The 26,206-nt window shown below is 41.1% G+C and overlaps 1 protein-coding gene across 5 annotated transcripts in view; it reads left to right on the top strand.

The window, feature by feature from the left end:
- The first annotated feature begins 587 nt into the window (after positions 1-587).
- Positions 588-26,206, top strand: part of USH1C (USH1 protein network component harmonin) — a 48,941-nt gene continuing 23,322 nt past the window's right edge. For all 5 annotated transcript variants that reach the window (XM_088653314.1, XM_088653318.1, XM_035120323.3 and 2 more), the window contains exons 1-13: positions 588-727; positions 6,761-6,828; positions 10,020-10,163; positions 10,994-11,132; positions 17,982-18,090; positions 18,180-18,204; positions 19,420-19,477; positions 19,932-20,035; positions 20,655-20,739; positions 21,280-21,339; positions 21,679-21,735; positions 23,386-23,528; positions 24,927-24,992. In XM_088653314.1, the coding sequence (XP_088509440.1) occupies positions 692-727; positions 6,761-6,828; positions 10,020-10,163; positions 10,994-11,132; positions 17,982-18,090; positions 18,180-18,204; positions 19,420-19,477; positions 19,932-20,035; positions 20,655-20,739; positions 21,280-21,339; positions 21,679-21,735; positions 23,386-23,528; positions 24,927-24,992 (1,094 nt within the window). In that variant the 5' untranslated portion in view covers positions 588-691. The remainder of the gene's footprint in view (positions 728-6,760; positions 6,829-10,019; positions 10,164-10,993; positions 11,133-17,981; positions 18,091-18,179; positions 18,205-19,419; positions 19,478-19,931; positions 20,036-20,654; positions 20,740-21,279; positions 21,340-21,678; positions 21,736-23,385; positions 23,529-24,926; positions 24,993-26,206) is intronic.

Genomic DNA, 26,206 nt, shown 5'->3' on the forward strand with positions numbered 1-26,206 from the left:
AAATTTTGACCATCTTGGATCCAATTCCAAAGAGTCCACGTGTGCTCTGGGGTCAGGATTTCCCCTTCCAGTTTCAGTTCCTGATGTGGCCCTTTGGGATCCCACCCTAAGTTGCAGCACAGAACGTGTGTGAAAGTTAAGCAATAGTGCAATCCTTTCCAAAAGAAAGTCCTATTGATATCATTGGAACTTATTGCCAGATAAATGGGTTACGGCCTTGAAGTCTCATTTCACTGGAAGAATTAATAAGCAGTTGCGCAACTCTCTTCCATCGAAATCAATGGGACTGTAAAAAGTGTTTCATTGTGCATAATTTTACCTGGACGAACCCTAGCGTATTATAGCAGAAAGATAAGATTTGTGAGAAATAAAATGCAACAGAAGCTGATCTATGTTGTCCCCCTTTCACTGAAATTAATGGGATGCTACAGGAGATCATAAAAGAAAATGTCGAGGCAGCGCGAGGCGACCGGGTAAGCGCCCTCCTTGCCAACAACATTCTTCCTCGGACAACGCGTCTGCTGCGCAGGCCGGCCTTTCCCGCAGGGCTGCGCTGCGCCCTCTAGCGCTCGGCCGGAGTTCTGCGTCCTAACCTGCGCCCAGGACCAGGAGGAAACGGCACCCGCTGGTTGCGCACACCGACGAAGGTTCCCCGGGGAAAAGCCAAGCGAAGGTCGCTCTCCCCATTGCCATGGAGCGGAAGGTGGCCAGGGAATTCAGGCACAAGGTAAGAGAAGGGCTCTCGGCCCACCGCCTGCCCTACGGTCCCTGCGACGTCCTCGGGCTTCCACGCTAACCTCAATTTCCGCCTCGTAAGCGAGAGAAGCTGCTGCCGCTGCCAGCGAAGGGAGTGTGGGCATTTCGCTGGGACTATGGACTCTCGGTGTCAATTAACTCGGACCTGGCGGGTGGGGGAGCAGGGGGAGGGGAAGGGAGGGTGGCATGCTTCATTCAGCAGAAGAAAGTCCCCCCCTTCTCTCTCCCAGGGGACCCGAGGTGTGTGGCGGATTAGGATAAGATTCCTCTCGGCAGGAAGGAGCAGAGCCGTCCGGCCCACCCTCGCCATGGGCTGCTCGCAATGTGCGCGCCCAGCAAACCTGCTTCTCTCGCGCGCCATCCATCTTTCTTCTACCGACCCAGACCTGCTGCCTTTCCCTGCGCCTCTCAAAGCAGGCGAGCTGAAGGCAATGGAAAGTTCACGGAGCTGACCTTGCCGTTTCTTAACTTTCTGGGCAGTCTTTACAACAATAATCAACATCCCTACATATAGAGAGAGATAAATCGGTGCAGCATCATTTTAGAAAATCTCACAGAGCAATTTCTCAGGAAAGGAATACCCTCCAAAAACAGTTTTTTTTGCCGCCGCCGCCGCCTCCTCCTCCTCTCTTTAGTGTTTCTTTGTCAATGACCAAGAGACTTGGCAAGGCTAGGTGTATTGCATAATAGCTCTTTTGTTCTTACCCTTTAAAAAAGTGGAAGCTAGTAGCTGCCAGGCAGCAATGAAAAAATTCTTGACCTAAAAGTAGGCGAACAGTTGTTCTTTAAACAAAATTTGACCACATTGAGAAAACAAAGAAACAAAAAAAAATTCATGTGTGATTTGGCAGGCAAAACGATATGAAAATGGTCTTTGGCAGTTTCAGTGATGTGGGAGGCTGCAATTCATTCACACTGTAAGAGCGTTTTTAGGCATCATACTGGACATATATTGGGCTGTGTCTAACTAACTTTGTTGGACCTGTTGAAATGAATGAACTGAAATTAGTCATGGCCATTAATTTTAATGGGTCTATTCTAAGTAAAAGTTAGCTGAATACAAACCATTAGTGGGGGGAGAAAATGAAACTCCAGTTTTGTTCATATCCCCTTAACGTCTAAGATCCATTTATGTTTGCATGCATTCTTTTTAGGGATTTTCCATAGCACAAATACACCAAATAATTGTAATTATTATTTTTATATTTGCAACCTGCTCTTCAACCAAGAGGTCCTCTGGGCAGTAAACAACATTGTATTAAAATACAGCATATCAACATAAAAGCCATTACAACGCAGCAGTCCAGGAAGGGCCAGATGTTATTAATCAACTCTCTTCTCCACTGAAGCTACCTGAGTCTCAAGTGACAGTAATGGCTCTATGAACCTTCAGAGGAAATGCAGCTCCATCCTCAACAGGCTGCCTCCTCAACTCTTTGGACCAAACATATTTTATATCTGTGCATATTTCTAGTAAACAAATAATAATGAAGAGCATCCAGCTACCCCCACTAACATTGATCTGCCCCCCTTTTCTGCCTGTACCAAACTCGCCAATCTAGGATAATTTAGTCTCATTTTTAAGTTCCACCCAGTTTCATTTTAAAATTGCATTTGTACAGCTTAACTTCGAGTTATGTGTCTTATTGGGCTCTGCCTTTGCCTTTTTTGCAACCTGCTCATAAACACATTTCTCTAGAAATAAGCCTGTAATAATAATTGTTGTTGTTGTTTAGTCGTTTAGTCGTGTCCGACTTCGTAATAATTACCTGGGAATAAATAAATGGGAATTACTTATGAGTAGACACATATCAGATTTCACTGCCAGTTACCATTCACTTCAGTGGCATTATTTCTGATAAGCATATTCAAGACTGCTCCTTACATTAGCAGAAAGAAAACCTCTCTCTTCTTTTGTCTTTCGTGGCTAAGAACTAAATTATCTAACAAAACATTAGGCTTAATTTCCTTCCCACCACGATAAATAGGGAAGCACTATCGTGAAATTAAATGGTGAGGTGAGGTTAAAATATTTTTGGCAGCTTTTAATAAAGGATCTCTGCTTCTGTAACTATGATTGTTTTTCATATCTGTTAACTATAAGTGTTGGACTGGGTTGCAGCAGACATATTGCACTCCTGTGTAACTAACATAATATTTATGGTCTTGTACCTTGTACTTGTGGCCTTTTATGATGATAATATTCATAAATCATTCTGAGACCAATCAGGGATGCCTGTTCTACTCTCACCACAGTTCCAATACCTTTGTCTATAAGCCATCCCAGCCTCTGAGACATACAAAGTAGAGCATGTTAATTCCAGCCAGATAACTAATGGCCCATTTAATGCAACTGAACAACAGTGCAATCCTCACTCGTGTTCTGTGCCACTGGAGGGAGTTAGGGTAAAGCAGATGGGACTCTTTCCTGGCAGAGGAGCTCCACTGCTGTGGAGGCTCTTTCTGCACTCAGCAAGGAAGGAAATTGCTTCCAGTGGTGGTTCTGTCAGTGATAGCCTGAGGAGAAGCCCAAATGGGTTGCCAATCCTTGGAAGCTGGTGCAGCGGACCTGAGTGAAGACTTGCTCAGTCTGGTCCACTGCCAAGGCTCCACCCCACCCCCTCCATGGCCAATTTGAATTGAATAGTTGGTGGGCACTCCCATCATTCACTGCAGTCGACCATGGCCAAAAGCAGTGGCCAGGGCTCTTCCCACCCTACCCCAGGGAACTCTGCTGGGCTGCAACTGTAACCCACCCCCGATTCTGGGTAAGCAGCTTTTATTGTGTCTGGACACATACGCTTGGATACCAACCTTCATTTTATGAACAGAGCAGAGCTCACATTTTATGGAAGGGTAATTTCTTACTTCCTCCTTCCCTCTGCAATCCGGGAGATACTTGGGAATGATGTGGGATATAGTACAGGATGTTAAAGATTAGGGGAGGGGTAGAAATGCCCACCCACGTGAATAGAGGAGAAACTTAGGATCCAAGCCATAGACTTCAAAATCTAGTCATCATTATTTATGTTCTTATTTTATGTGCTCTGCTGCTGGAAAGGCCAAGTGATGCCATACAGAACATTATTGCACAATTTATGTCCCTTCTACAAGTATTGCTCAATTTACTGTTGCATATTCAAAGTCACTAAATAACGTATACATATTCTGTTCATATATTTATGGGTGTTTTGGCTTTCCCATTTGTACGTCATTCTATTTAGAATACATAGTTCAGTGATATCGCATGAGTCCTGACAGCTTCTTCACTAGAGATTGGGGGGGGGCAGGAAAAACAAACAACAATGAAGAAAATGGTTTGACAGTGTTCATGGAGAGTGTGTCTGCACTGTAGATTATTTTCCTATTGTCAGTTGTTCATTTGCATTGCTGCAGCAGTTTTGTATGGGGCTTACATGGTTCTTCCTTAGACCTTATTAGGAGCATCTAGGGCACAGGGCAGCTGCAAGCATTTAATTATATTCAATCAATGCAGGTGTTGGGAGGTCGGCTGCACCCACAAGACCCTCCTCCTTGTTCCATAGCCCCATCAAAAACTCATTGTCATAGGCAGCAACTTTAAGAAGAACACAGTTACACAGGGAGTTCCAGCCATGGAGCTTCACCATTATGTTTTGTGCTTCCAGTCTAAAGGACAGCTGTGGACAGTGGTCACTATAGCATGCTGTAAACAGTAAGTCCTATCCCATGTTTCAAAGCTCCTGCACAGCAGAGCTTGGGGGTCAGGATCCAGCTACGGTAGAGGTTGAAACCCATTGACTCCATGGCTACAACTTAATACAGCTCAAAGGAATGGGATGCAAGCAGGGGCGCAGCAAGGGAGGGGCATAGGGGGCGCTCCGCCCCGGGCAGCATGATCCAGAGGGCGCCATGGCTGCTGCCCACCCACCCACCCACGCGGGGTGCCCCGCCCCCAGAACGCATGCCAGCCCTGCTACCGCCTGCTCTCTGCCCCTGGTGCCAGAGAATGAAGTTCCACCAGTGGATGCAAGAGATATATTTTCCATGAACACCTGTTTCAGCCCAGCACCTGTGTTTCACTGCTGCACTTATTCTTTCAGTTGAAGTGCAACCCCACCTGGGCAGAACACCTAATTACCAGATGTACACTGTACAACTCTGTACACTGCCTCCATCTTGTCAGGATTCAGCTTCAGTGTATTGGTCCTCAGTCAGCTCCTGTATCCAGGCACCAATCCAGCACACACATAGCCTCATCTGACTCAGATGACAGAGAAAAATGGAACTGTCATTAACATACTGATGTCACCTCACTCTAAATCCTCTGATGACCTCACTCTACAGCTTCATATAGATGTTAAAGAACATGAGGGACAATATAGAACTTTTTGTTACTCGAACACAAGTGCCATGGAGCCAACCAGAAATCTCCCACTGCAACTTTCTGAAATTGACTCTGAAGGTAAAAGAGGAGCCACCATGTCACTGTGCTGCCACTTCCCATCCGACAGAGTTGATCCAGCAGGATCCCATGGTCAAAAGCACCAAAAGTCACAGAGAGATCAAGGAGAATCAACAGTATCACATTCCACTTGTCTCTCTCCTGGCAAATATAATCTATTATGGCAACCAAGGCTTCCTCTGTGCCAAACCCAGAACTAAACCTGGATTGAAATTCCTCCAGTAAATATGCTGGGGATTGCAGTACATGGCTGAATCATGCCCCATTAATTTTTTGCAAATGTTACTTTGCATGTTGCTTATGTAGACTGAGCAATCTTCATTCTCTTTAGCTCTAAGGAATGAACCAATAGTACAGGATATGGTTTTGTATGCCATAGTTTCGAGCTTCATTCCCCAACAGCTCCAATTAGAAGAGTTATAAAGAGCAGGGCTGAGAGAGCCTGACACTTTGAAGACAAATACTCAAAGTTAAAGAACATATTAGAAAATACAGTTGGCATCCATCTGTCTCAGGAGACAAGGGAGGCATGTACCTTTGGGGTTGAAAGCATGCTCACGGTATCTAATTTGAGACAATATGCTTTGAATAAATTAACCCAATAAATTGAATTATTGGTCTTTACTTCTGAAGAGCATTGGATGTATTGCAGCATCTAATGTATTTCTCCATTTCAAGCAGGCTTTGTCTCTTGTTTTGTTTTGTTTGTTGGCTTCTGGTCCCCTTGGGGTGTTGCCATTTCCATTTTCTGCTTGAGACCTGGGAGATCCTCTGCACCATCAGAATAGATGACACTGGCATAGATGGACTGATATACTGAGTCAGACCATATGTTCCTATGTTCTTCTGAGAATTGCCTTTGTAGCAACTCCAAAGCTCTTAGGAAAATGAGCACAGACATGATTGACTTTCACTGATGTGACAGCCACAGGCAGTGGTGGTCCTTTCTGATTACTAAAAGTAACTTGTTCTCCCATGATATTTGTGGGCGCCGTGCTTTTATTTATTTTTGAACAGTCAGCAAAATTAAAGTCTTGAAACCTGACACCAATTTAAGTGAACATGTTGTGATAGACAGTGAAGAAAGAATAACTCCAGCAGCGAGCTCTCCTGTCAAGCTATCAGAGCTGCAAGGAGCAATCTAGTTTGCTGCACAGTGTCATGAGAAGGATGCTGGCATGTCTAGTTTAAAACCATTGAACTTGGTATCTAGATGGTTTTGGTAGAATTGTTTCTGGTTGTTCAGTCATGTGCTACATTAGCGAATGGCCTAAAAGGTTTCTGAAGATATTTATTCAGCAATTTAGTCATTATCAGGTAAGAGAATCAATATATTGCTCTGTGGTATGAAATGACTAGATTTTGGCACGATAATAAATTCCACAGGTGTAGTTTTTATTTCACATTCTTAAAAAATGTTGCTGCCTTTGCAAGAAGCCTCCTGTAAGCAGAAAGAAATACTGTATATTTAATTATAATATTTTGGTTAATAAGTTGGGGTGTATTCAGCTGTCACAGTTTGTGGTCAGAGTATTACAATGAAATTATCATCTTTTCCAGGTCGACCTGCTGATTGATAGTGAAGCAGAGAAAGATTATCTCTATGATGTGTTGCGGATGTACCATGAGTAAGTTATTCCTCCATACTAATAATTGATCTCACACTTCTGGCAGTTTGGCATTTGGTAGGAAGGAAGTTATAACAATAGAAATGTCTGCTCATCTTTAACCTGTAAAAAAAATAGGCAGAGGAACTATTTAAGACTTCCTTTTAGCAAAATTGCTTCCGCATTTAACACACAACTAAGGAATAAGCAAGACTTTTTACAATGTTCCTGAATTATTCCCAAAGTCTTATTTCAAACTGTTATAATAAAGGAACGTTTGATAAAATGTCTTTAGGAAACAATTGTCATTAGGAAACCAAAAGCACATTTGAAAATGCTAATACTATGATCCACTTCTTAACTTTACTTGATTCTGGTATTCTAGCCTTTGGTATTCTAGTCACATTTGAACAACTACAGTGCAACTCTATTTGTGTCTACTCAGAAGTAATCCCCATTATATTCAATGGGACTTGCTCCCAGGTAAACATTGTATAGGATTGCATCCTTTATTATTTTAACACAGAGATCATCAGCAATTTCTGTTAACATTTTGGTCATATACGCTTGTGTTTTTGTTAATACAATACTGTAAAACAATACTGTACAAACAAGATACAAATATAGTTTCTGATATAATTCCATTTCCACTGTATACTATTTTCACCCAGCGTTTCATCTGTACACTGTACTTTCACCTGGTCCATTTTGTTGTTGTTGGGGGAGATTATTTTTCCATTCTTCATAGATGAATGATTCTGGCCATTATCGTTTCTGGGCATAACTTAATGAATAGCATCATAGTGGAATGAAATGTAGACTTTTCAAGTTTCCATGTGCTCTTTGTGTTAAAGCAGAGTTTTGTGTAGCCTTGGCTACAAACCCGGTTTGGTTTCAGTTCGGGCTGTCTAATTGCTTCATCATTCATAAAGCATTGCCTGCAGCTCGTGACATCAGGAAGAATTCAGCGTAGTTAATTATTTAAAACTTCACTGGCGTTGTAAACCTAACACATACCTCAAGCATTTATATTTCCCGCCCCACCACCCCCAAAGCTGGGAACTGTTGCTTACACTTAAATAAAATGTACAATATTGTTACAAAGGTATATGACTTTTTATGGTCCTTAGATTTCAAAGAAATACCCTAAATCCATTTTGCTAGATGAATATTTCATTTCCACACGTGCCCCTCCAGAAACTAACACCGAGCACCTGTAAGTGTGTTGGTGTATATTATTCCCCTGTTACCCTTGCCTCTGTGGTCTTTTCGCTTCTGTTAAAATTTACAGAATAAGCTCACTGGGGCTTTTATGTTATTCTGTAAAGATATATAGTTTTATTATTTGTGTCAGGAATGGATCACATCCATGCTAAATGGTTCCTGCATTAATATGTATTCTGTGTAGAAACTTGTATGACACAGTACTATTGCCAGTTTTTCCCTCTGTCTTTCTGTTCTCATGAGAGAGACGTGTGCCTGTGACCACTTCATATATCTGTTGTTCTGGACTCTAATCCAGAAAAACGTATGCCATAATAACAAACAAATGCTTTTATTTAAACATATGACTGCTTGCCATGGATATCTATAAAAATTTTGTGGGTTAAATATGCACTTAGATTTTTTTTTGGCCATAATATAAAAATCATATAATACAAAGCCAACACTGAGAACACAATATTTGTCAAACTTAGAAAAATAAAAAGACATTTGTTTATATTTTTAAAGATCACAACACATTCAGCTTGACATTTCCTTTAATATTTGGTGATGTATTTCCTACCCTGGTGTGTATTTAATTGCCATTAATAATGTGTTACTTGTACATCAAGTGACATACTAGGGTGTCCAGTATCTTGTGATGACTGATGTAAAGAACACAAACAGATGGTATGGAGTTCTGCCTTTGTTTAAGCTAGAGTAACTCGGCTGAAGTCAACAGACTGCCTACAGATTAATTCTGTTATTTTCATAAAGTTGTTGTCATAGAATCCCGTTAAAATGTCAGTATGCATGTAATCTTAAACACTTGAAGATTAGCTGTGTCAAATACAATTGGGTTTACTCTTAAATAAGCATGCTCATGATCAAACTCAAGAACTTGTACACAGTACCATAGGAATGGGCAGTTATAACAAAAAAATGTGTATGCCATATGTTCAGATGCCTTTCAGGCATTCTGTGGATGCATTTGCTTTGTGGGGAGAGGGGAAGGGATTCACACTAGGGACCCCCCTGCTGTGCCTTGACAACAGCCAGAGGTCTGAAAGATTCCTACTGTACATGCCTGTGTGTATACAACTTGTACATTCACAGGCTTCTCCAGAACACTAGAGGTTGGGGCCACAGATAGTGAGCACCATCTTCAGCACCACTAGCCATTGGAAGCATTGGAACCTAGGAAGTGAGACTATTGGTCCATCTAGCTCAGTATGGCCTGCACTTATTGGCCATGGCTCTCTAGGGTTTCATGCAGGGTTCTCTCCCAGATCATTCTGAAGATGTCAGGGGTTGAACGTAGGACCTTCTGTATGCAAAGCAAATAACTACCACTGAGCCCTTCCCCCATGTGTTCAGATGAAACTGTGATTAAAGTTATATAGCCTTTTCATAATGTTCAAGGGCTGGCAAATTTTTTCAGAATGCTGGCCATTTCATTTCCAAGTGTTTTCTTAGAGATGGTGAACATTAGTCCTCTGTGTGCAGTTTTGTATTGTGCATGTTGGACAAATACAGAATCACATAGCATTGGGGTTGTGTAATCCACATAAATTTGGACCAGGCATCCCCAAACTTCGGCCCTCCAGATGTTTTGGACTACAATTCTCATCTTCCCTGACTACTGGTCCTGTTAGCTAGGGAAGATGGGAGCTGTAGGCCAAAACATCTGGAGGGCCGCAGTTTGGGGATGCCTGATTTGGACTAAAGCCTACACTGATCTTTTGTCTATTCTCATTGTAGCTTTCAAATATAGCCCTGCAGCATATTTTACTTTAACTCCATGAAGTTTATTCCATGAACTCCATTTAAATGCAGGTGCCTTATGTATCAAATCAGTGGATTTAACATTAGAAGCAGAAGAAGAATGACTCTTGGGGGCATGGGTTTTAAGGTAGCATCAATAAAGTCAGAGAGCATGATATGTTAAGTACATTGTCAGTAGTTAATTTTGCATTCTCCTTATAACCTTCTTCAACTTCATTTTGTAGATCCATGAATCTTCCAGTGTTGGTGGGAGATCTGAAGTATGTAATCAATGAACCAAGCCGTCTGCCCTTATTTGAGGCCATACGCCCTCTAATCCCATTGAAACATCAAGTGGAGTATGATCAGTTGACACCTAAACGATCTAGGTAGGTTTCAATGTACCTCCCTATATGAGCACACTTTTTTCTTTTTCTTTTTTGCTAATTATGAATTCTTACTCAAGAACTCAGCAAGCATACATAGGCATATTGATCAGTTATTTGCCCCAATCCTCACCTAACCTTAGGTGGCCCCCCTCTCCAAAATACCCTTTTCAGGATGCCTGCTGTTTCTGCAGCAGAAAGTTAATATCAGTTAATCAATCATAGCAGGTCTCCACCTGAAGTTCTTCCCCTTTTCTTCCTCCCTCATCCTGATAAGAAACAGGAGGCAGAGGTGCTCCCTCGGTCCTTACCCTTTGAGCCCAGGAGCCTTGCTGATTAAAGAGCTGTCGGTCTTTGGTTTGTGGAGACTGAGACTAGAGTTGTTATTTTTTATATTTTAAGTGGGGCTCTTGTGTCTTTAACAGCTGCACAGCAGATAGAAGTTGAACAGATGCCTTTTCTAACATGGAAATGTGAATCATTTTTAAAAGCAATACCAGTTTCTATCTGTTGAGATCTGTTATAGGAGTAAGACTCAAAAAAAGAGTGACATCCTTATAAGAGTCTGGAGTACCCAGTCAGGGCAAGGGAGAAGAGCTAATGAAAGTTGGAAGTTGCTTCCTACTGCTCTATATAAGAGGCCTTCCCCTCCCTAAGACTTAGTTGCATGCAATGCAAATACAAGTAATTTATAGGACAAAGTAAAGTATAGGATAACACACTCCACATTCTTCAGAAGCCTTGGAAATCGATACCAGTGAATGGCAGATGGATATATGGGACTGTTTAAGTAGCAACTGTAAATTCTGTTTATCCTATTCCAACTTTTGCAGAAAACTAAAGGAGGTGAGGTTAGATCGTTTGCATCCTGAAGGACTTGGGATAAGTGTGAGAGGAGGTGTCGAATTTGCCTGTGGCCTTTTTATTTCTCAGCTAATGAAAGGTGGACAAGCAGACAATGTTGGACTTCAGGTGAGAACGACATTCTGTCTCGTATAGCTAGAAAATATATTATGCATAGTCTAGTATTCAAGTTGGTGGAATTGCTGCTGCTTCCTGAGAAGGGGAGGGGAGAGGTGTCAGCAAGAGTGGTGCAGTGCAACACACAGCCATGAGCACTTTGGCTCTGCTAGTGTGTTTCCACTGTGCCAGCCTCATTGCTGCCTCTACCTCCCAGTAAGCAGCAGTGACATGAGCACCCCAGCATACCGTCCACTAGTAGTAAAATGTATGAATACTGTTTATCACTGTAAGCCCTTTTTGCCAGGAGGTGAGATTTGACCCCTTCAGGGCTCTTATATCCATTAACCATTACTCTACAAGCAATGGTATTGTTGCTGCTTACCAGAACCGGAATGGCTGAGTCACTACTCTGCACTTCATATTCCAAACTTCACATTAAGTTCTGGATTGGAGTGGTCCATTTATGACAATAAAGACTGTAGGAGGAACCTATGTTATGAACACTAACATACTTAGGAACAAGAAAACAGGCACAGGACCTGTTCAAACCTACACACACAATAAAAATGTGACTTTAATATACAAAAGGATTAGTCCTCCTCTTGCATATATTTTAAAGGAGAAAACTAGCATGTGCCCTCTGTAACTGACATGACACATTTTGAAACCAGTGAACTAAGTTTGTTGCTTCATAATGGATATTCACATGCATTCCTGTTTCATGAATGGTTTGAAAAAAGCTTAGATCATGAGCCAACCCATACTCAGAAATCTTCCAACAGATGAATAAGAAGGGAGGGGAAAATGTGAATCCGTTCCTAGACAAAGAGGATATATGAACAAAGACATCCCACACTTTCCTATTTTGACTTCGTTAAAGTATATCTATTTATACCAAACCAGTAATCTCATTTGCAGAAAATGTAGCTCTGCCTTCCTTGGTTTGTTGATATGTGATGTTAAGAATCAGCTTAAGATGCCTTCATAATAGTCTGTACAAGACACTTTCTAAAACTTTCTAAGACCAAGTGAACAAGGGGAGTTGACAGGCTGCTCATTGTTCTAAATTGCTGCCTCATGATAAAGCCAAATGCTTCTGAAATTTCACCCATCTGCATTATTTCACTAAATCTCCACACATTTTCCAAGCTAGAAAAAAATGTAGCCTGGGAAAAGGCATAATGATCTTCTATCATAATATCAGTTTCTGGCTCCTTTTTTCCCCTATACCATTTTGATCCATCCTCTTGACTATGAGAAATGAGGTAGTTTTCCCACCACTTAAAGTGTGTATGTGTGTCTGTATAATCAAGATACGCAACTGAAACGTTTGTGGCATTGACCTATTTTCTTGTGATTTCTCCTTCTTCTTTTTCCTAAATGGATACAGTTTAGCCTTTTCATGCATTTCATCTGTCTGTTTTGTTGCTCTCACAGATACTGTACTCATATCTTTGGGGATTATGTTAACTAAAAAGGCATGGAGATTATTATGAATAATAGAAGTAAAGGAAACACTAAAAAAGTAAATCTGAAACCATCATGATTCTGCTCCATATACTTTAGTTAGTTTTTTTTTAAAAAAGGTCCCTTTTTAATTGTAAAAACAAGGGAATGCATGAAACAATTTTCTATTTTAGTTCCCTGCTCCCTTGTTTTCAGACCCTTAGTCAATTCTTCTGTAATAACATACTGGTGCTTAATACATAGGAAACAGAAGGGTTTTTGCCAAGTCTACATTGAACTCTATAGAAAAGCTAGCAAACATTTATTTCATGAAGGGTGTAGTTTGCCAATAATGTTTTAATGGCTATTATTGGAGCATTGCATACACAGAGAGAGAGAGGGAGGGAGGGAGAGAGTGCAATTCATCCAACTTTTTTTGGTGGGGTGGGGTAGAAATTTGTCCAATTTTGTCCTCCTGTAGTGTGACCAAAAGCCAATAACCTATGTATGTTTTAGACAATATAAGCAGCTAGGATTTGTTCTTACACACTGACTGATATTTATACACTGGTAGTTGTATAAGTGCCAAATAGTGTTGGTCCACACTCACAAGGAGGAAGAAGAAGAAGAAGAGTTGGATTTGATATCCCGCTTTATCACTACCCGAAAGTCTCAAAGCGGCTAACATTCTCCTTTCCCTTCCTCCCCCACAACAAACACTCTGTGAGGTGAGTGAGGCTGAGAGACTTCAGAGAAATGTGACTAGCCCAAGGTCACCCAGCAGCTGCATGTGGAGGAGCAGAGACACGAACCCGGTTCACCAGATTATGAGTCTACCACTCTTAATCACTACACCACACTGGCTCTCAACTGCCTACTGTGGCAGCCTAATTTATGGAACTCCCTGCAGATACAAAGCCTTGGCAATACTGTCTTCGATACCTGCTAAATACTTTTTGGTTTTGTTTAGGTTTTGTTAAGTCTAGATAATTTCAAACTCTTGATTTTATCTGGATTTGCTCAATTTTAGTACTTGTTATAAAGTTTGGTTTTATCAGTATTTTCCCATGGATATTTTATATTCTTTTCTGTAACCTGCTTCAACTATTTTTCTGATTAAATAGTAGATAAGTCTTGTTAAAGAGAGGAGTAAAAATAAATAAATGTGCAGAACCAGCCCCAAAGCCCAGCCACAACAAGATCAATCTCCCGCTGCAAGACAGTAGAGGGAGCAAGAGGGGGCCACAGGAGACCATGGAGACTGCTGGGGGTGGAGCAGAAGAAAGCATTATGCATGGATACAGTTTGCATTTGGAAAAGGAAAGAAAGAAGTCTGGCTACTTGCTGGATGGCAAGGAGCAGACTTGGGGAGAAAGTGAAAACAGGAATCACTCTGATTTACCTTTGTTACATAACTTTGTATTCAAATCTGATGCACTACATGGCATTTGTACACAGACAGTGAACAATAAGTAGGAAAGAGAAGCAAGAGAAGCATTATGGACATATTTGCCTCCTGAAGCTAACCTCTTCATGCAGAAAATTTTCATTTATGCTGGGGGTGAAAGGACCAAAGAGAGAACACACCCTCCTCGCTATCAATAAGGGATTGTACAGTTTTTTAAAAATTGCCCAGTAGGTGGAGCAAGCACATCATTCCTAATATCAGTGGAGACAATTATTTTATTCCACTATCTGCATGCCGTGCAAATAGTACTTTGAATCTAAACTAGAATCTTCTCCTCCCTGTAGAATTGTTGGCTGATCTTCTAGGAAGGGCTTTTGTGCCTTTAGCAAGTGCATGGTATGAATGAAATAATAAGCAACAACAAGGGGAAGAGCTGTAGAATTTGTATCAGTTATGCAGCTATTAATGGCACAGGATTCTTATCTGGAAACAAAACAAACAGATATTGACACTCAACTATGTTGCAATGCCCCTGTGATCTTTGCTCTTTCTCACTTGTGTCTTGTTGCAACTTTGTACATCTACATCCAGGGTAGCTATCCCGCCCCACATCGTGGGGGGCTGATACTGGCCTCCAAGCACATTTTTCTAGCCTGCCCTTCCCTCAACCCTACTGATTCAGCAGTGGGGAAAAGTTAAAGTTAAAGTAGACAAAGTGCTGGGATGAAACCTTGGTAGCTCCCTCTTTATGTTGTTGTTTAGTGGTTTAGTCGTGTCCAACTCTTCGTGACCCCATGGACCAGAGCACGCCAGGCACTCCTGTCTTCCACTGCCTCCCGCAGTTTAGTCAGACTCATGTTCGTAGCTTCGAGAACACTGTCCAACCATCTCGTCCTCTGTCGTCCCCTTCTCCTTGTGCTCTCAATCTTTCCCAGCATCAGGGTCTTTTCCAGGGAGTTTTCTCTTCTCGTGAGGTGGCCAAAGTATTGGAGCCTCAGCTTCAGGATCTGTCCTTCCAGTGAGCACTCAGGGCTGATTTCCTTTAGAATGGATAGGTTTGATCTTCTTGCAGTACGTGGGACTCTCAAGAGTCTCCTCCAGCACCATAATTCAAAATCCTTTGGCGGTCAGCCTTCTTTATGGTCCAGCTCTCACTTCCATACATCACTACTGGGAAAACCATAGCTTTAACTATACGGACCTTTGTTGGCAAGGTGATGTCTCTGCTTTTTAAGATGTTGTCTAGGTTTGTCATTGCTTTTCTCCCAAGAAGCAGGCATCTTTTAATTTCATGACTGCTGTCACCATCTGCAGTGATCATGGAACCCAACATGTTAAATTGAAAGGGTTGTAAACAAATTAATTAGTCTTTTCCAATACTGACAAAATTTTAAATAGATATTCAAGCACAAAGAGGCAGACATCAAAATTGTAAAAGCAGCTTCAGGCAAGGCCTGCAATAGGCCAAATTAGATCTCTTATGCAGTGGCAGAAGGGAACTCCATTGATGCGATCTGGATCCAACTTGTGAAAATTCACCTCAGTCCTAGCAAATGTGCAACCGCATCTGTGTTGCTACACCATTCCAATGGATGAGTGGCACATAATTTCAAACAGAAGTTAACATTGCTGTAAATAGCAAGGTTTGAGGAAGGGTTTGTGGGTTCCAGAGCAATCCTGGGTCTGGGCTTTCATGCCAGATCAGGCAAGGTGGTGGTGCCTGATTAAATAAGCCGTGGTTAAATAAGATCAGGTTCTCTGTGTTTGCCGCAGTGATTAAATGTATCAACTAACATCTGTTTAGGATGTGATTTCCTTGGCTGGAAAATATGGTCTGAAATCAGTTATTTCGGGATTGAATTAAATTAAACTTGACTCATTATGTGAGTAAAACAAGTACCATGTAATGATAACTGATAAGCAAGTGCCATAAACCAGAGCCGAGCAGCAGTCCACTGAAAGAATGCATTGTTCTTGCAGTTCACCTTAGCATGCCCATTCTAGCTTTCCTTGCCCATCAGATGGAAGCAATATCGTTAAAATGAGCTTTTAGTAGACTACAAAGGAAATTAATTGAATTTAGGATTTGATTGAATAAAATGGCATGTAGACAGTGGTTGGCGCTTATGCAACAAAACTAAAGACAAACCCTTCGCATTATTTAGGCAGTAGAGGACAGTGAGGCAGGGCTGCCCTAGTCACCTGAGCTATGTACTTCCAGCTGACTTGCTACTGCATATAGGGAGGGAGAGGGGCAAGGCAGAATCAAAGGCAGCATGGTGCAAACAAGCCAGCAAGAACACTGAATTACCTCTGCTGCAGCATTTGCTCCTTGCTGCCACTTTGCCCCTCTCCTTCCCCATCCCAATATGCAGCAGAGACTCAGATTTAGGGAGGTCAGGTGAGTGGCACAGTCCACCACGCCATCCATTGTTGGGCTGCTGTGTGGATTTGTTACAGCAAAAACAGCATGACGTCTTAAAAACTGACTTAATACTTGGGCTCAATAAATCCTGGAAACAGCTAGCTCATTACAGAAAATAATTCTCTCTGTGCCTGTTTGTTGTATTTTGGTCTTGCTATGCCTATTCATCACCAGCAGACACTTATCAAGAGTGGATCTTGCACTCACTGGATTGGAGTCTCTGTATTGATTAGCACTGAGCACAGCATTATGGCACACTTACTTCATTGCTGTTGACTTTTTGGCTTCACTTTGCACCAAAAATAAAAAATATTCTATATGTACTCGGGATATATATTTACCTACTTATTTAGGTGAACACTACATACATCTAATGAACTTACATAATTTATGTATTTGAAGGTGCCATGCAACATTGTGGTCTTCACTAAAATTTTACTATGTAATTTAGTCTTTGCATCATTTGCTATGCTCAGTCTTTAGTTCTTGCTGTTAAGAGACTGCAAAAATTAACTGCCTCCATGTGGAGACGGTCTAAAAGCACTTACGTTAGTGCATTATACAGTGGCTAGGTTGTTGGTATGCAATATATATCTATTGTCCTGAACATTGAGTTAAATGAAGTAATGTACTCTAGACTTTAGCTGGATGTCTAGAGTAAGTAACCATTAATTTAGGTCCATCACCAGGTTATATATGGCAGAATGCAATGCAATGAAATTGCATAGATTCTGATTATACTGAACTGTTCCCTAGGGCTTAACAGCGGGAAATGCAAGTCAATGACCAAATAATATACTCCATCAAAGTATACAAATGATACAGTCCATCCCAGAATCAGATTTTATGTGTGATCGAAAAACTTTATCTTCAATGGCTTGGATCCTGAATTGCTCTTCTATTCATAGGACTTTTTGTCTTAATGAAATTCACTCTGATCCTGCTGGCAGATAGTGGAAGGGAGACAATTTTCACCAATTCCTCCTTTTCCCTACACCCTCAGGGTCACCTCTCATGGTGCTTCAGATGGTCCTCCAACCCTGTAGAGAAGATTTTTTTTGGAGGTCACAAGTGGAAAGGGGAATTAGTGATCATCACCTCTCTGAGTGGATTCCATTCACGCAGAGTTAGGATCTGAGCTGATCCACATAAAATAGCTGAAAGAAATAAAGGATTGCTGGACAAAGCAATAATGTACTTCTCAGCAAGGGAGCATATGTAGGCTGCTCAGATGTGATCAAGCAACTGCATAAAACTTGAAAGTTGTCATTTGCCCATTCCCAAAGATGTGTTCCATTAATTTCACAGCAGCATATGTTTCATTTCTACACAAAAAAGGCTTCTTTCAAATGGATTGTCAATTTGAAATTGTTTGTTCCTTCTGAAACACACTATATAAAATACTATTTTCACAGAAACTTAGAACTGTAGAGTTGAGAGTGATCACAAGGGTCATCTAGTCTAACCCTCTGCAATGTAGCAATCTTTTGTCCAACATGAGACTCAAACCCACGACCCCAACCGAGCTATCTCAGCTTCCATCTCTCTCTCTCTCTCTCTCTTTCTTTTTTAAACTAAGGTTGGAGATGAGATTGTTCGAATAAATGGATACTCCATTTCTTCATGTACTCATGAAGAAGTGATTAATCTTATTCGCACAAAGAAAATTGTGTCTATAAAAGTGAGACGTGAGTAGAACATTGTTTTGATATTTTGCTAAAATTCCCATACTTTAGTGCTATTGTGGCAACTGACAGTAAACTTTATTTCATTGCAGATGTTGGTATGATACCTGTGAAAAGGTAATTGTCTTTTGGCTAAATGCATATTTTACATACAATATGGAATGGATCTAATAATTTACAGTGGTACCTTGAGTTACAAACGCCTCAGGTTACAAACACTTCAGGTTACAAACTCCGCTAACCTGGAAGAGTTACCTCGAGTTGAGAACTTTGCCCCAGGATGAGAACGGAAATTGTGTGTTGGCGGCGCGGCGGCAGCAAGAGGCCCATTAGCGAAAGCACGCCTCTAGTTAAGAACAGTTTCAGGTTAAGAATGGACCTCCAGAATGAATTAAGTTCGTAACTAGAGGTACCACTCTACACTGCTTCTGTCAATTTCCTCTGCTTAGTAGCATCACATTTTGAAAACTGAAAACTAAACAGTTTTATGTTGTTGCCATCCATCTGTCTTGGGATACAATGTAGTATATGTCCAGGAGGGAAGTCAAACATCTGCGTTAGCAGCACTGAAGTGACCTCCTTAGAGCACAAGCCTGGGCAGTGCATAAGGAGGTCTTGGACTGCCAAGGTAACAAGCCCCCGCTCTGGGCCTCACTGATGTGGTCCAAAGGAAAGCCAAGCAATACATTTGGCTCTGGGCCTCACTGATGTGGTCCAAAGGAAAGCAGAGCAATACATTTGGCACTAGCTTGGCTGCAGGTATTGTCGGAAGGAGGTGTACAAGTTGCCATCCAACCATCTTACGGACTCCACTCTGGACTTGTATAGGGTTTGCTGCTTAGCCCAGGCATCCCCAAACTGCGGCCCTCCAGATGTTTTGGCCTACAACTCCCATGATCCCTAGCTAACAGGACCAGTGGTCAGGGATGATGGGAATTGTAGTCCAAAACATCTGGAGGGTCGAAGTTTGGGGATGCCTGGCTTAGCCTTTTCTTCTCCCTCTACAACACATACAAAAACTACCTTCTTGACTGTTGGACCCACTATTGGTCTCATCTGCTTAATCTGCCAAAGTCTGTCTTTGCATGCATTTGACTCTGTATATTGGGCGTCATATTGCTTACAGCCAAACAAATATTAGCTATCCAAACCCTTTTAAAATCACCAACAGCCAGCTGACAGAAAACTGTTTAAACATCCCGACTGGTCCACGGCAAGGGGAATTTAGGTTGCAACCCAACATCAAGAGGTGTGGTACGAAAGCATCCTCAGTGCATTACTTATTTCAGCATCTTTTCTTTGTTCATATCTAACCACTTATATATTTTCTAGTTCTACTGATGAGCCTCTCAAGTGGCAGTTTGCAGACCAATTTGTATCAGATCCTGGGGTAAGCATTAAGAAAATAACTTTTGCTGCAAATTTTAAAGTCTGTGATCATAATCAAATTTTGTATTGGACCTATTTATAGTGTATAGATTTATATATATTTCTATAGATATATTTATATAAATACTATATTTATATATAGTGTTTTGAGCACTGTACAAAATTGTTTGGTTTACACTGAGCACATTTGGAATGGGATGACTGTATGAATTATATATTTCCAAAACACTTTTGGATATAGGCACGTGGAGAATTGAGTTCATTATATGATAATGCTGAGTATGTGTAAAACCTATCAACAAAAACTTATGTATTTCCTTCTGTATCCCCCGGTGCTTTGCGAAACTTTATCTAGACTTTGATGGTGGGCAAAAAAAAAAAAAAAAATCAGCATGCCTTTTTAGCTGGTGGACTTCAGTGTCGGAAACTCTGTTGCCCTCATTTTTGCATTTTAGGAAGGTAAAAGCAGTGTTGCAGGTCTTGCATCATCTGGAGGAAAAAACCACAAAGAAAAGAAAGTTTTCATTAGCTTGATTGGTACAAAGGGCATGGGATGCAGGTGAGCTGCCATTTTTTTTCCTCATCACTCATTTTGTTTGGAAAATATAATGGGTGTGATCTAGCCAAAATTAAGAAGGGTTTAACTGTGACTGGATCGTAAGTTAAATATATTTATGCAAATGATAGTGTTCAGAAACAGATATAAGCTGCTGCACACATCACTTGTCCATTATTGGTCAAAGCTGCAACTCTTTTCGTCTTTGGGTAATGTGTGCTGACGGTAGGCCCCTCTTTACTGAATCACTGTGCGAAGAATTGTTCATTACCAATAATTAACGAGGTCGCAAAATCCATTTATTCTCTTATCTTCTCATATGGACTAAGGCATGACTCGGTTTCTTTTATACAGTACTTCTTTGGCATGCTGATAAAAGTTGTGCCTTGTCTAATCGTGCAACAGTGTTGACTGTGATAGAATATTAGTGTTAGTGGGTTGTTACAGATCCTATGGCACCAATAGAGCTTAAATGAGGTACATTTGCTGTACATCTGATCCAATGTATTCTCATCAATCTGAAAGTAACCAAGTTATTTACAGTACTTGGTTATTTGACCATGATTGTTTACTTGCATTATTCCATCGTGTAATGCCATTTTGTTTTCATTGTTTATTCCAGCATTTCCAGTGGTCCCACACAAAAACCAGGCATTTTCATAAGTAATGTTAAACCCCATTCTCTGTCTGCAGAAGTAGGGTTAGAGGTAAGTGCAATGTTGATAAAACCATCTGGTTCCATGATAGCCCCATGCTGTCCTCTCCACCGATAGAAGGCATGTATTAGAGGAAAGGGGAGGGAAGACATTTTGAGGGTTCTCTATTGTCCGCACATCTTCAATCTACTCCAGAGAGTCCTTCAGTCCTCCAGAGCAGAATTTGGAACATACAGAGGTCTGCAAAAAAAACGGGAATAACCAAGAATTGCCCTCTTCCCTGTACTATGGCTGGATGCCTCCCATCAACAGAGGGGACAGCACTGTTGAACCCATGACAGCTCTTATGTTGAAATGGCCATGTTAAAGGAAACAAAATCAGTGTTATCTTTCAGACACCAATGCAAAGTGAATAAATTCAATAAAATTGAAAGATTAAAAACAACCCAATGTTTATCTTAATCTTCAAATTAGTTGTTCTGCAGTGGTCTCATCTTATTCATTTTTTCTGAAACAACTGGTTTGAGAACTGAAGCCTGTGTGAGAACTCTGCTGAAGCTTCAAGTGTTTTGTTTGTTTCCTTGCTTTCAGGTTGGTGATCAGATTGTTGAAGTAAATGGAATGGACTTTTCTAATGTGGATCACAAAGAGGTAATAAAAAGGGCCAAGTTGTCCTATTTTTATAAATTGAAAATGGACATTTTACACTAACTTTTTAATAAATCCGTTTCACAACTTTCAGATTTTTTTAGGATTCAGCCAACAAATATTGGAGTATAGTTTAAAATGTTTGAATCCAGACGCTGCTGTTACTACAAAGTCATCTGCATTGTTTTAACTGTCCTGCTCATGAGATTCAGTCAGCATCATTACCAGGTGGAGAGGGTGCCACTGTAATTGTGCTGTGTACACCTTTGCAGCTGGACAAAGACTTGCATGCAAATATATTATCCTTTCCTCTCCCCCACCCACCCCCCACCATTTTTTCAGGCTGTGAAGGTGTTGAAAAGCAGTCAAACCCTGACTATCACGGTTGTAACTGGAGCCGTAAGTATGAATGCCATCGTAATCAGCAAAGACCCTGTAAAAATGTAGAGGTTCTCAAAGTACATATGCTAGCCAGACACTGGGGGTGGGAGACATACGGTATACTCAACTCCAGTATAATCTAGATTCAAATTGGTTGTTTGGGGCTTAAGTAGTTTAAGTAATTTATGAACATCTGAATGTCATCTTTTAGAGACATCAGCAGTTCACTGATAAGTTCCTCTGAACTGGTTGTATTTTGTTGTGCATATTATTTTGTTCATTTTGTGGCATGTGAAAATATTTTAGAACCTCAAATAAGCCTTGAATGTTCAAGGGAGAGTTAGAAATCTTTCCAGGGGGCAACATATTTACCCCATAGTTCTCGTTTACTCCTGCACATGGAACCACAGGGGAAGCAGCCATGAAAAATTGCCTTCTATAGCTACCCAAATAAGACATTACCTGTTTGTTGCAGCAATCATGTATGAATGCAGCGCATCTGCATCACAGCCCACAAGGGTACACAGCTCTGCAAGTGACTTAATCAATTTCACTAACATTAATCGTGTTCCAAGGTAGTATAGCTCTCCCATCAAGCATGACACTGTGCTTAGACTGATTTTCAGCTACAATTTTTTTACCCATTCTTTCAAATGAATAAGGGGGTGGGGAATAAGATAGCAGTGTGACTAACCCAGTTCCTAAAATACATTCCCATTCCCCTCACAACACAGTCAGAATGCTTGTATAACCAGCTAGGCATAACACCTCTTGATGCTGTATTCATACCATTCAGTGTGAAATATGCAGTTACAAGAAGATAGAGGTAGGCTACCACTTCTGAAATACTGTATACACGTTGAAGGTAATGACAGTGTCAAGCACAATGCTAAAGTGAAAAAGCATGGCATTTAATTTATCTAAAATAGACTTATAATCACACGTATATAAATCTGAGTTTTACACTAATAATCTGGATTTCATAACAAAAAATTTAAAAAATCATTCCAGTAGCACGTTAGAGACCAACTAAGTTTGTCATTGGTATGAGCTATCGTGTGCATGCACACTTCTTCAGATGGAAGCTCATACCAATGACAAACTTAGTTGGTCTCTAAGGTGCTACTGGAAGGAATTTTCCCCCCTGACTACGTCAGACAAACACGGCTACCTACCTGTAACTGGATTTCACAGCTACCTACCTGTAACTGGATTTCATATTTCTTGTAATGAAACCCCTTCAAAAAAGAACCCAGAAAATTGAAATTTTTGCAACATTTTATGTTCACTAAAAAAATTAAAAGAGGTTTTACATTCCTACTGATGACTAGAAAGAAGGGAGAGAGAGAGAGATGATAGATAGATGATAGATGATAGATAGATAGATAGATAGATAGATAGATAGATAGATGATAGATAGATAGAGATAGATATAGATCTTATTTATAAGATTTACAAATCTAATTCGTAAAATTTCTTACCAATCAATAACTACAAACAACAAAATAGCTCTTTTTTATACATCTGCTAGATAAAAGCAACCATTTTCATTGCCTAGGGAAAAAAGTATTGTCAATGTGTGTTACCTAGACGATATTCAAAGGGAGAATAATTCTATACAAATTTGCTAACAAAACTTAATTAACAGGGATTTGAAATAATATTTAGGGAAAGGAGCTGTTTATGACTGAAGTGGAGAAGCAGAGGGAAGAGTCTAGCCGTGAGTTGGAGCGGCAAGAACTGATGCGCCAGAAGAGGTTTGCACTGGAGACCAATAAGATCCTGAAAGAACAGCAAGAAAAGGAGAAATTGTAAGATCTTGGTGATGCATCGGGTTTGCTAAAATTAACTGTGGCATTAATGTGCTAGTGCTGAGGCTTACAGTGTGTAGGAAGCGTCTTAACTAACTTCGCCTTCTTCTGGAGGCCTCAGGGCACTGCAGTGACTAACATAATCAAGATTGTTGTGGCTTCTGGGTAGTACATTAGATTTCTTGGCAGCTGGTAGATAGGAAATTTGTTGTTGAACAGTACAGTATGGTGTTAAAGGCAAAAAAGTATAACATAACCTTTAGGGTAAAAAAACCCAACCACTTCAGTTACCAGTATGTGTCCTGATTTACAAAGCAATACACAGAGCCAGCTAACCCATGAGGCAAGGTGAGGCTGCCGTCTCAGGTGGCAGGATCCACAGGGGCAGCAGATCCAGCTTCCAAGAAAGGCATCGCCCACTGCTGCTGCCATGATAACAGCAACAGGTGCAGTGTACACCTTGGATGAAGGATCTACCACCTCCTCAGCAGCCGCTACCCCTCTTGGCAAATAGGAGGCCCTGCAGGTGTCCTCCCACCCTTGTTCCTTATCCCCCGCCCCTGTTTCTGATGTAGATCTTCACTTACCCCTGCTTCCTTAGCTGGCGGGAGAGCGATTTTGTAGTTCACCACAAGTGCAAAAAAATAAATAAATTGGGGCTGACCCTAGCAATACTATACATGTCTACTCAGAAATAGTTCACTGCGACATGCTCCCCAGTAAGTGTGCACAGTTGTTATCTTCGACAAATTTCACATCAATTTTTCATGTGAAATTCAACATTTTGATGAATAAAGCCCAGACAACCCTAACTACTTTTGCAAGACAGTGTATGAGCCTAACATTAGGGTGGCAACATTGTTGAGAGATGCCGGGGGGGGTGGTGTCAGGAAATCTTGCAGTTCCCATGTGTGCATCTCATATTTGAGTACGTGCTTGGAGCTTCCCATGCTTATTAAATATTTGTGGTGGAAAGCTTGTCTTTAAAAAAAGCAGTGTCAGAGGGTACCAAAGAAGGCTTCTGAATTTGTGACTCATCGGAGTGTACACAGTCTGGTCTATGTATGTCAGTTCCCCTGTTCTTACAGTTTCAGGCAGGCACCCAAAGCAAGAAGCCTACGGTAGTAAAATGCTGGTGGGCCACCAGTTATATAGCTTTAGTTCAGGCATAGGCAAACTCGGCCCTCCAGATGTTTTGGGACTACAACTCCCATCATCCCTAGCTAACAGGATCAGTGGTCAGGGATGATGGGAAGTATAGTCCCAAAACATCTGGAGAGCCGAGTTTGCCTATGCCTGGTTTAGCTGGTCGAAAGCATTTTCTTTCTTCATCCAAGTTATTTTTCCATATACTGTAGTTAGGTTAAAAACTCCAAATTGTTTCCCCTTTTTTTGTAGGCGAAAAATGGAGATTGCACAAAAAGCTGCGGAGGAGGAGGAAAGATACCGTAAAGAAATCGAACAGTTAAGTTACCTTTTAGTTCATTTCTCTCTCTGTCTCTCTCTGTCTCTCTCTCTCTCGCTCGCTCGCACGCACACACCTGCATTTGGTTATTTTCCCTCTATGATCCATTTTTTACAAGGATTTTATGGTCTGGAAAAGGGTGAAGCAGGATAAATGCATTGTCATTCCACCCCCCCCCCTGTCAAAGCCCCCTACCCTGCAGCACTTCAAATTGCAGAAGGATAAATCATGTGTCCTCCCCTGTATAAAAACTCTCTGCACACAGAAAAACAGTATGTGAGGGAGAAGTCTTCCCTAGAATGCTTCTCTTTGACATTGGCAAGGGCTGTATTGCCATGCACTCCTTCTGCCTGCAATCCAAAGTGGTACAGCACAAGAAAGCCTTTACCAGGTGCTATTTCTGAATTTGCATCTTGACTCTCAGTTTTAAATTCATTGCAGTCTCAAATTATTGAGGCATCCAAATGTTCATAACTGTTTGTTTGTTTGTTTGTTTGATTGATTGAATGCCTAACCTTCCCACACCTAAGGCTCAAAGTAGTTAGCAATGGCATTAGGAAAGAAATATGAAAGTCCAATAAAATAGCTTAAATCCAAAATAAATCCCATTTGCCAGTGGAACCTCAAAATCAGTCTGAGCAAAACACATATATACTGTTCTAGTGATAAAACACATTGCACTTGCTACATGTTCACTTTACACATTGCTTTCCATGAAGCATGTACAGCGGTCGTGTTATTCTGCCGCTTGACTACAGATGCTTCCAACTGATCTACACTCTTGCCCTTCTTTGTGGCAAATGCCTACATCAGCTCGCCTGAAAACGGGATCCTGCATGAAATCCTAACTAATCTCAGGAAGCTGTGAAGAAAACTGGCTGAATAATGGGCTCCATTAGAATGCATTTCCATATGTGACATTGCAAGTTAGGGTACCATGGGAATGATCGTGTTCCAAATGTTAAGGTTCAGCAGTGGGGAAGTGGAGATGGTGGGGAGTTTGGTACAATGCAAATACCCCAGCAGGATTGCTGGGGTCTTCCTGTTGCTTCTGTTCTCCCCCTCCCAGTAAGCAATATTGACTCCCTGTTGGGAAGATAGTGTAGAGGCTTAGTACCACCTGACAAGCCAATTCCATTCAGATCACTGGATCATGGATTTAATCCATGTTTAACTTACTTGCCAGCTTTATTGTTTGCTTGTTTATGTATCT

The sequence above is a fragment of the Zootoca vivipara genome, chromosome 1 (genome assembly GCF_965207765.1).
Source record: "Zootoca vivipara chromosome 1, rZooViv2.hap1.1, whole genome shotgun sequence".
Taxonomy (NCBI): domain Eukaryota; kingdom Metazoa; phylum Chordata; class Lepidosauria; order Squamata; family Lacertidae; genus Zootoca; species Zootoca vivipara.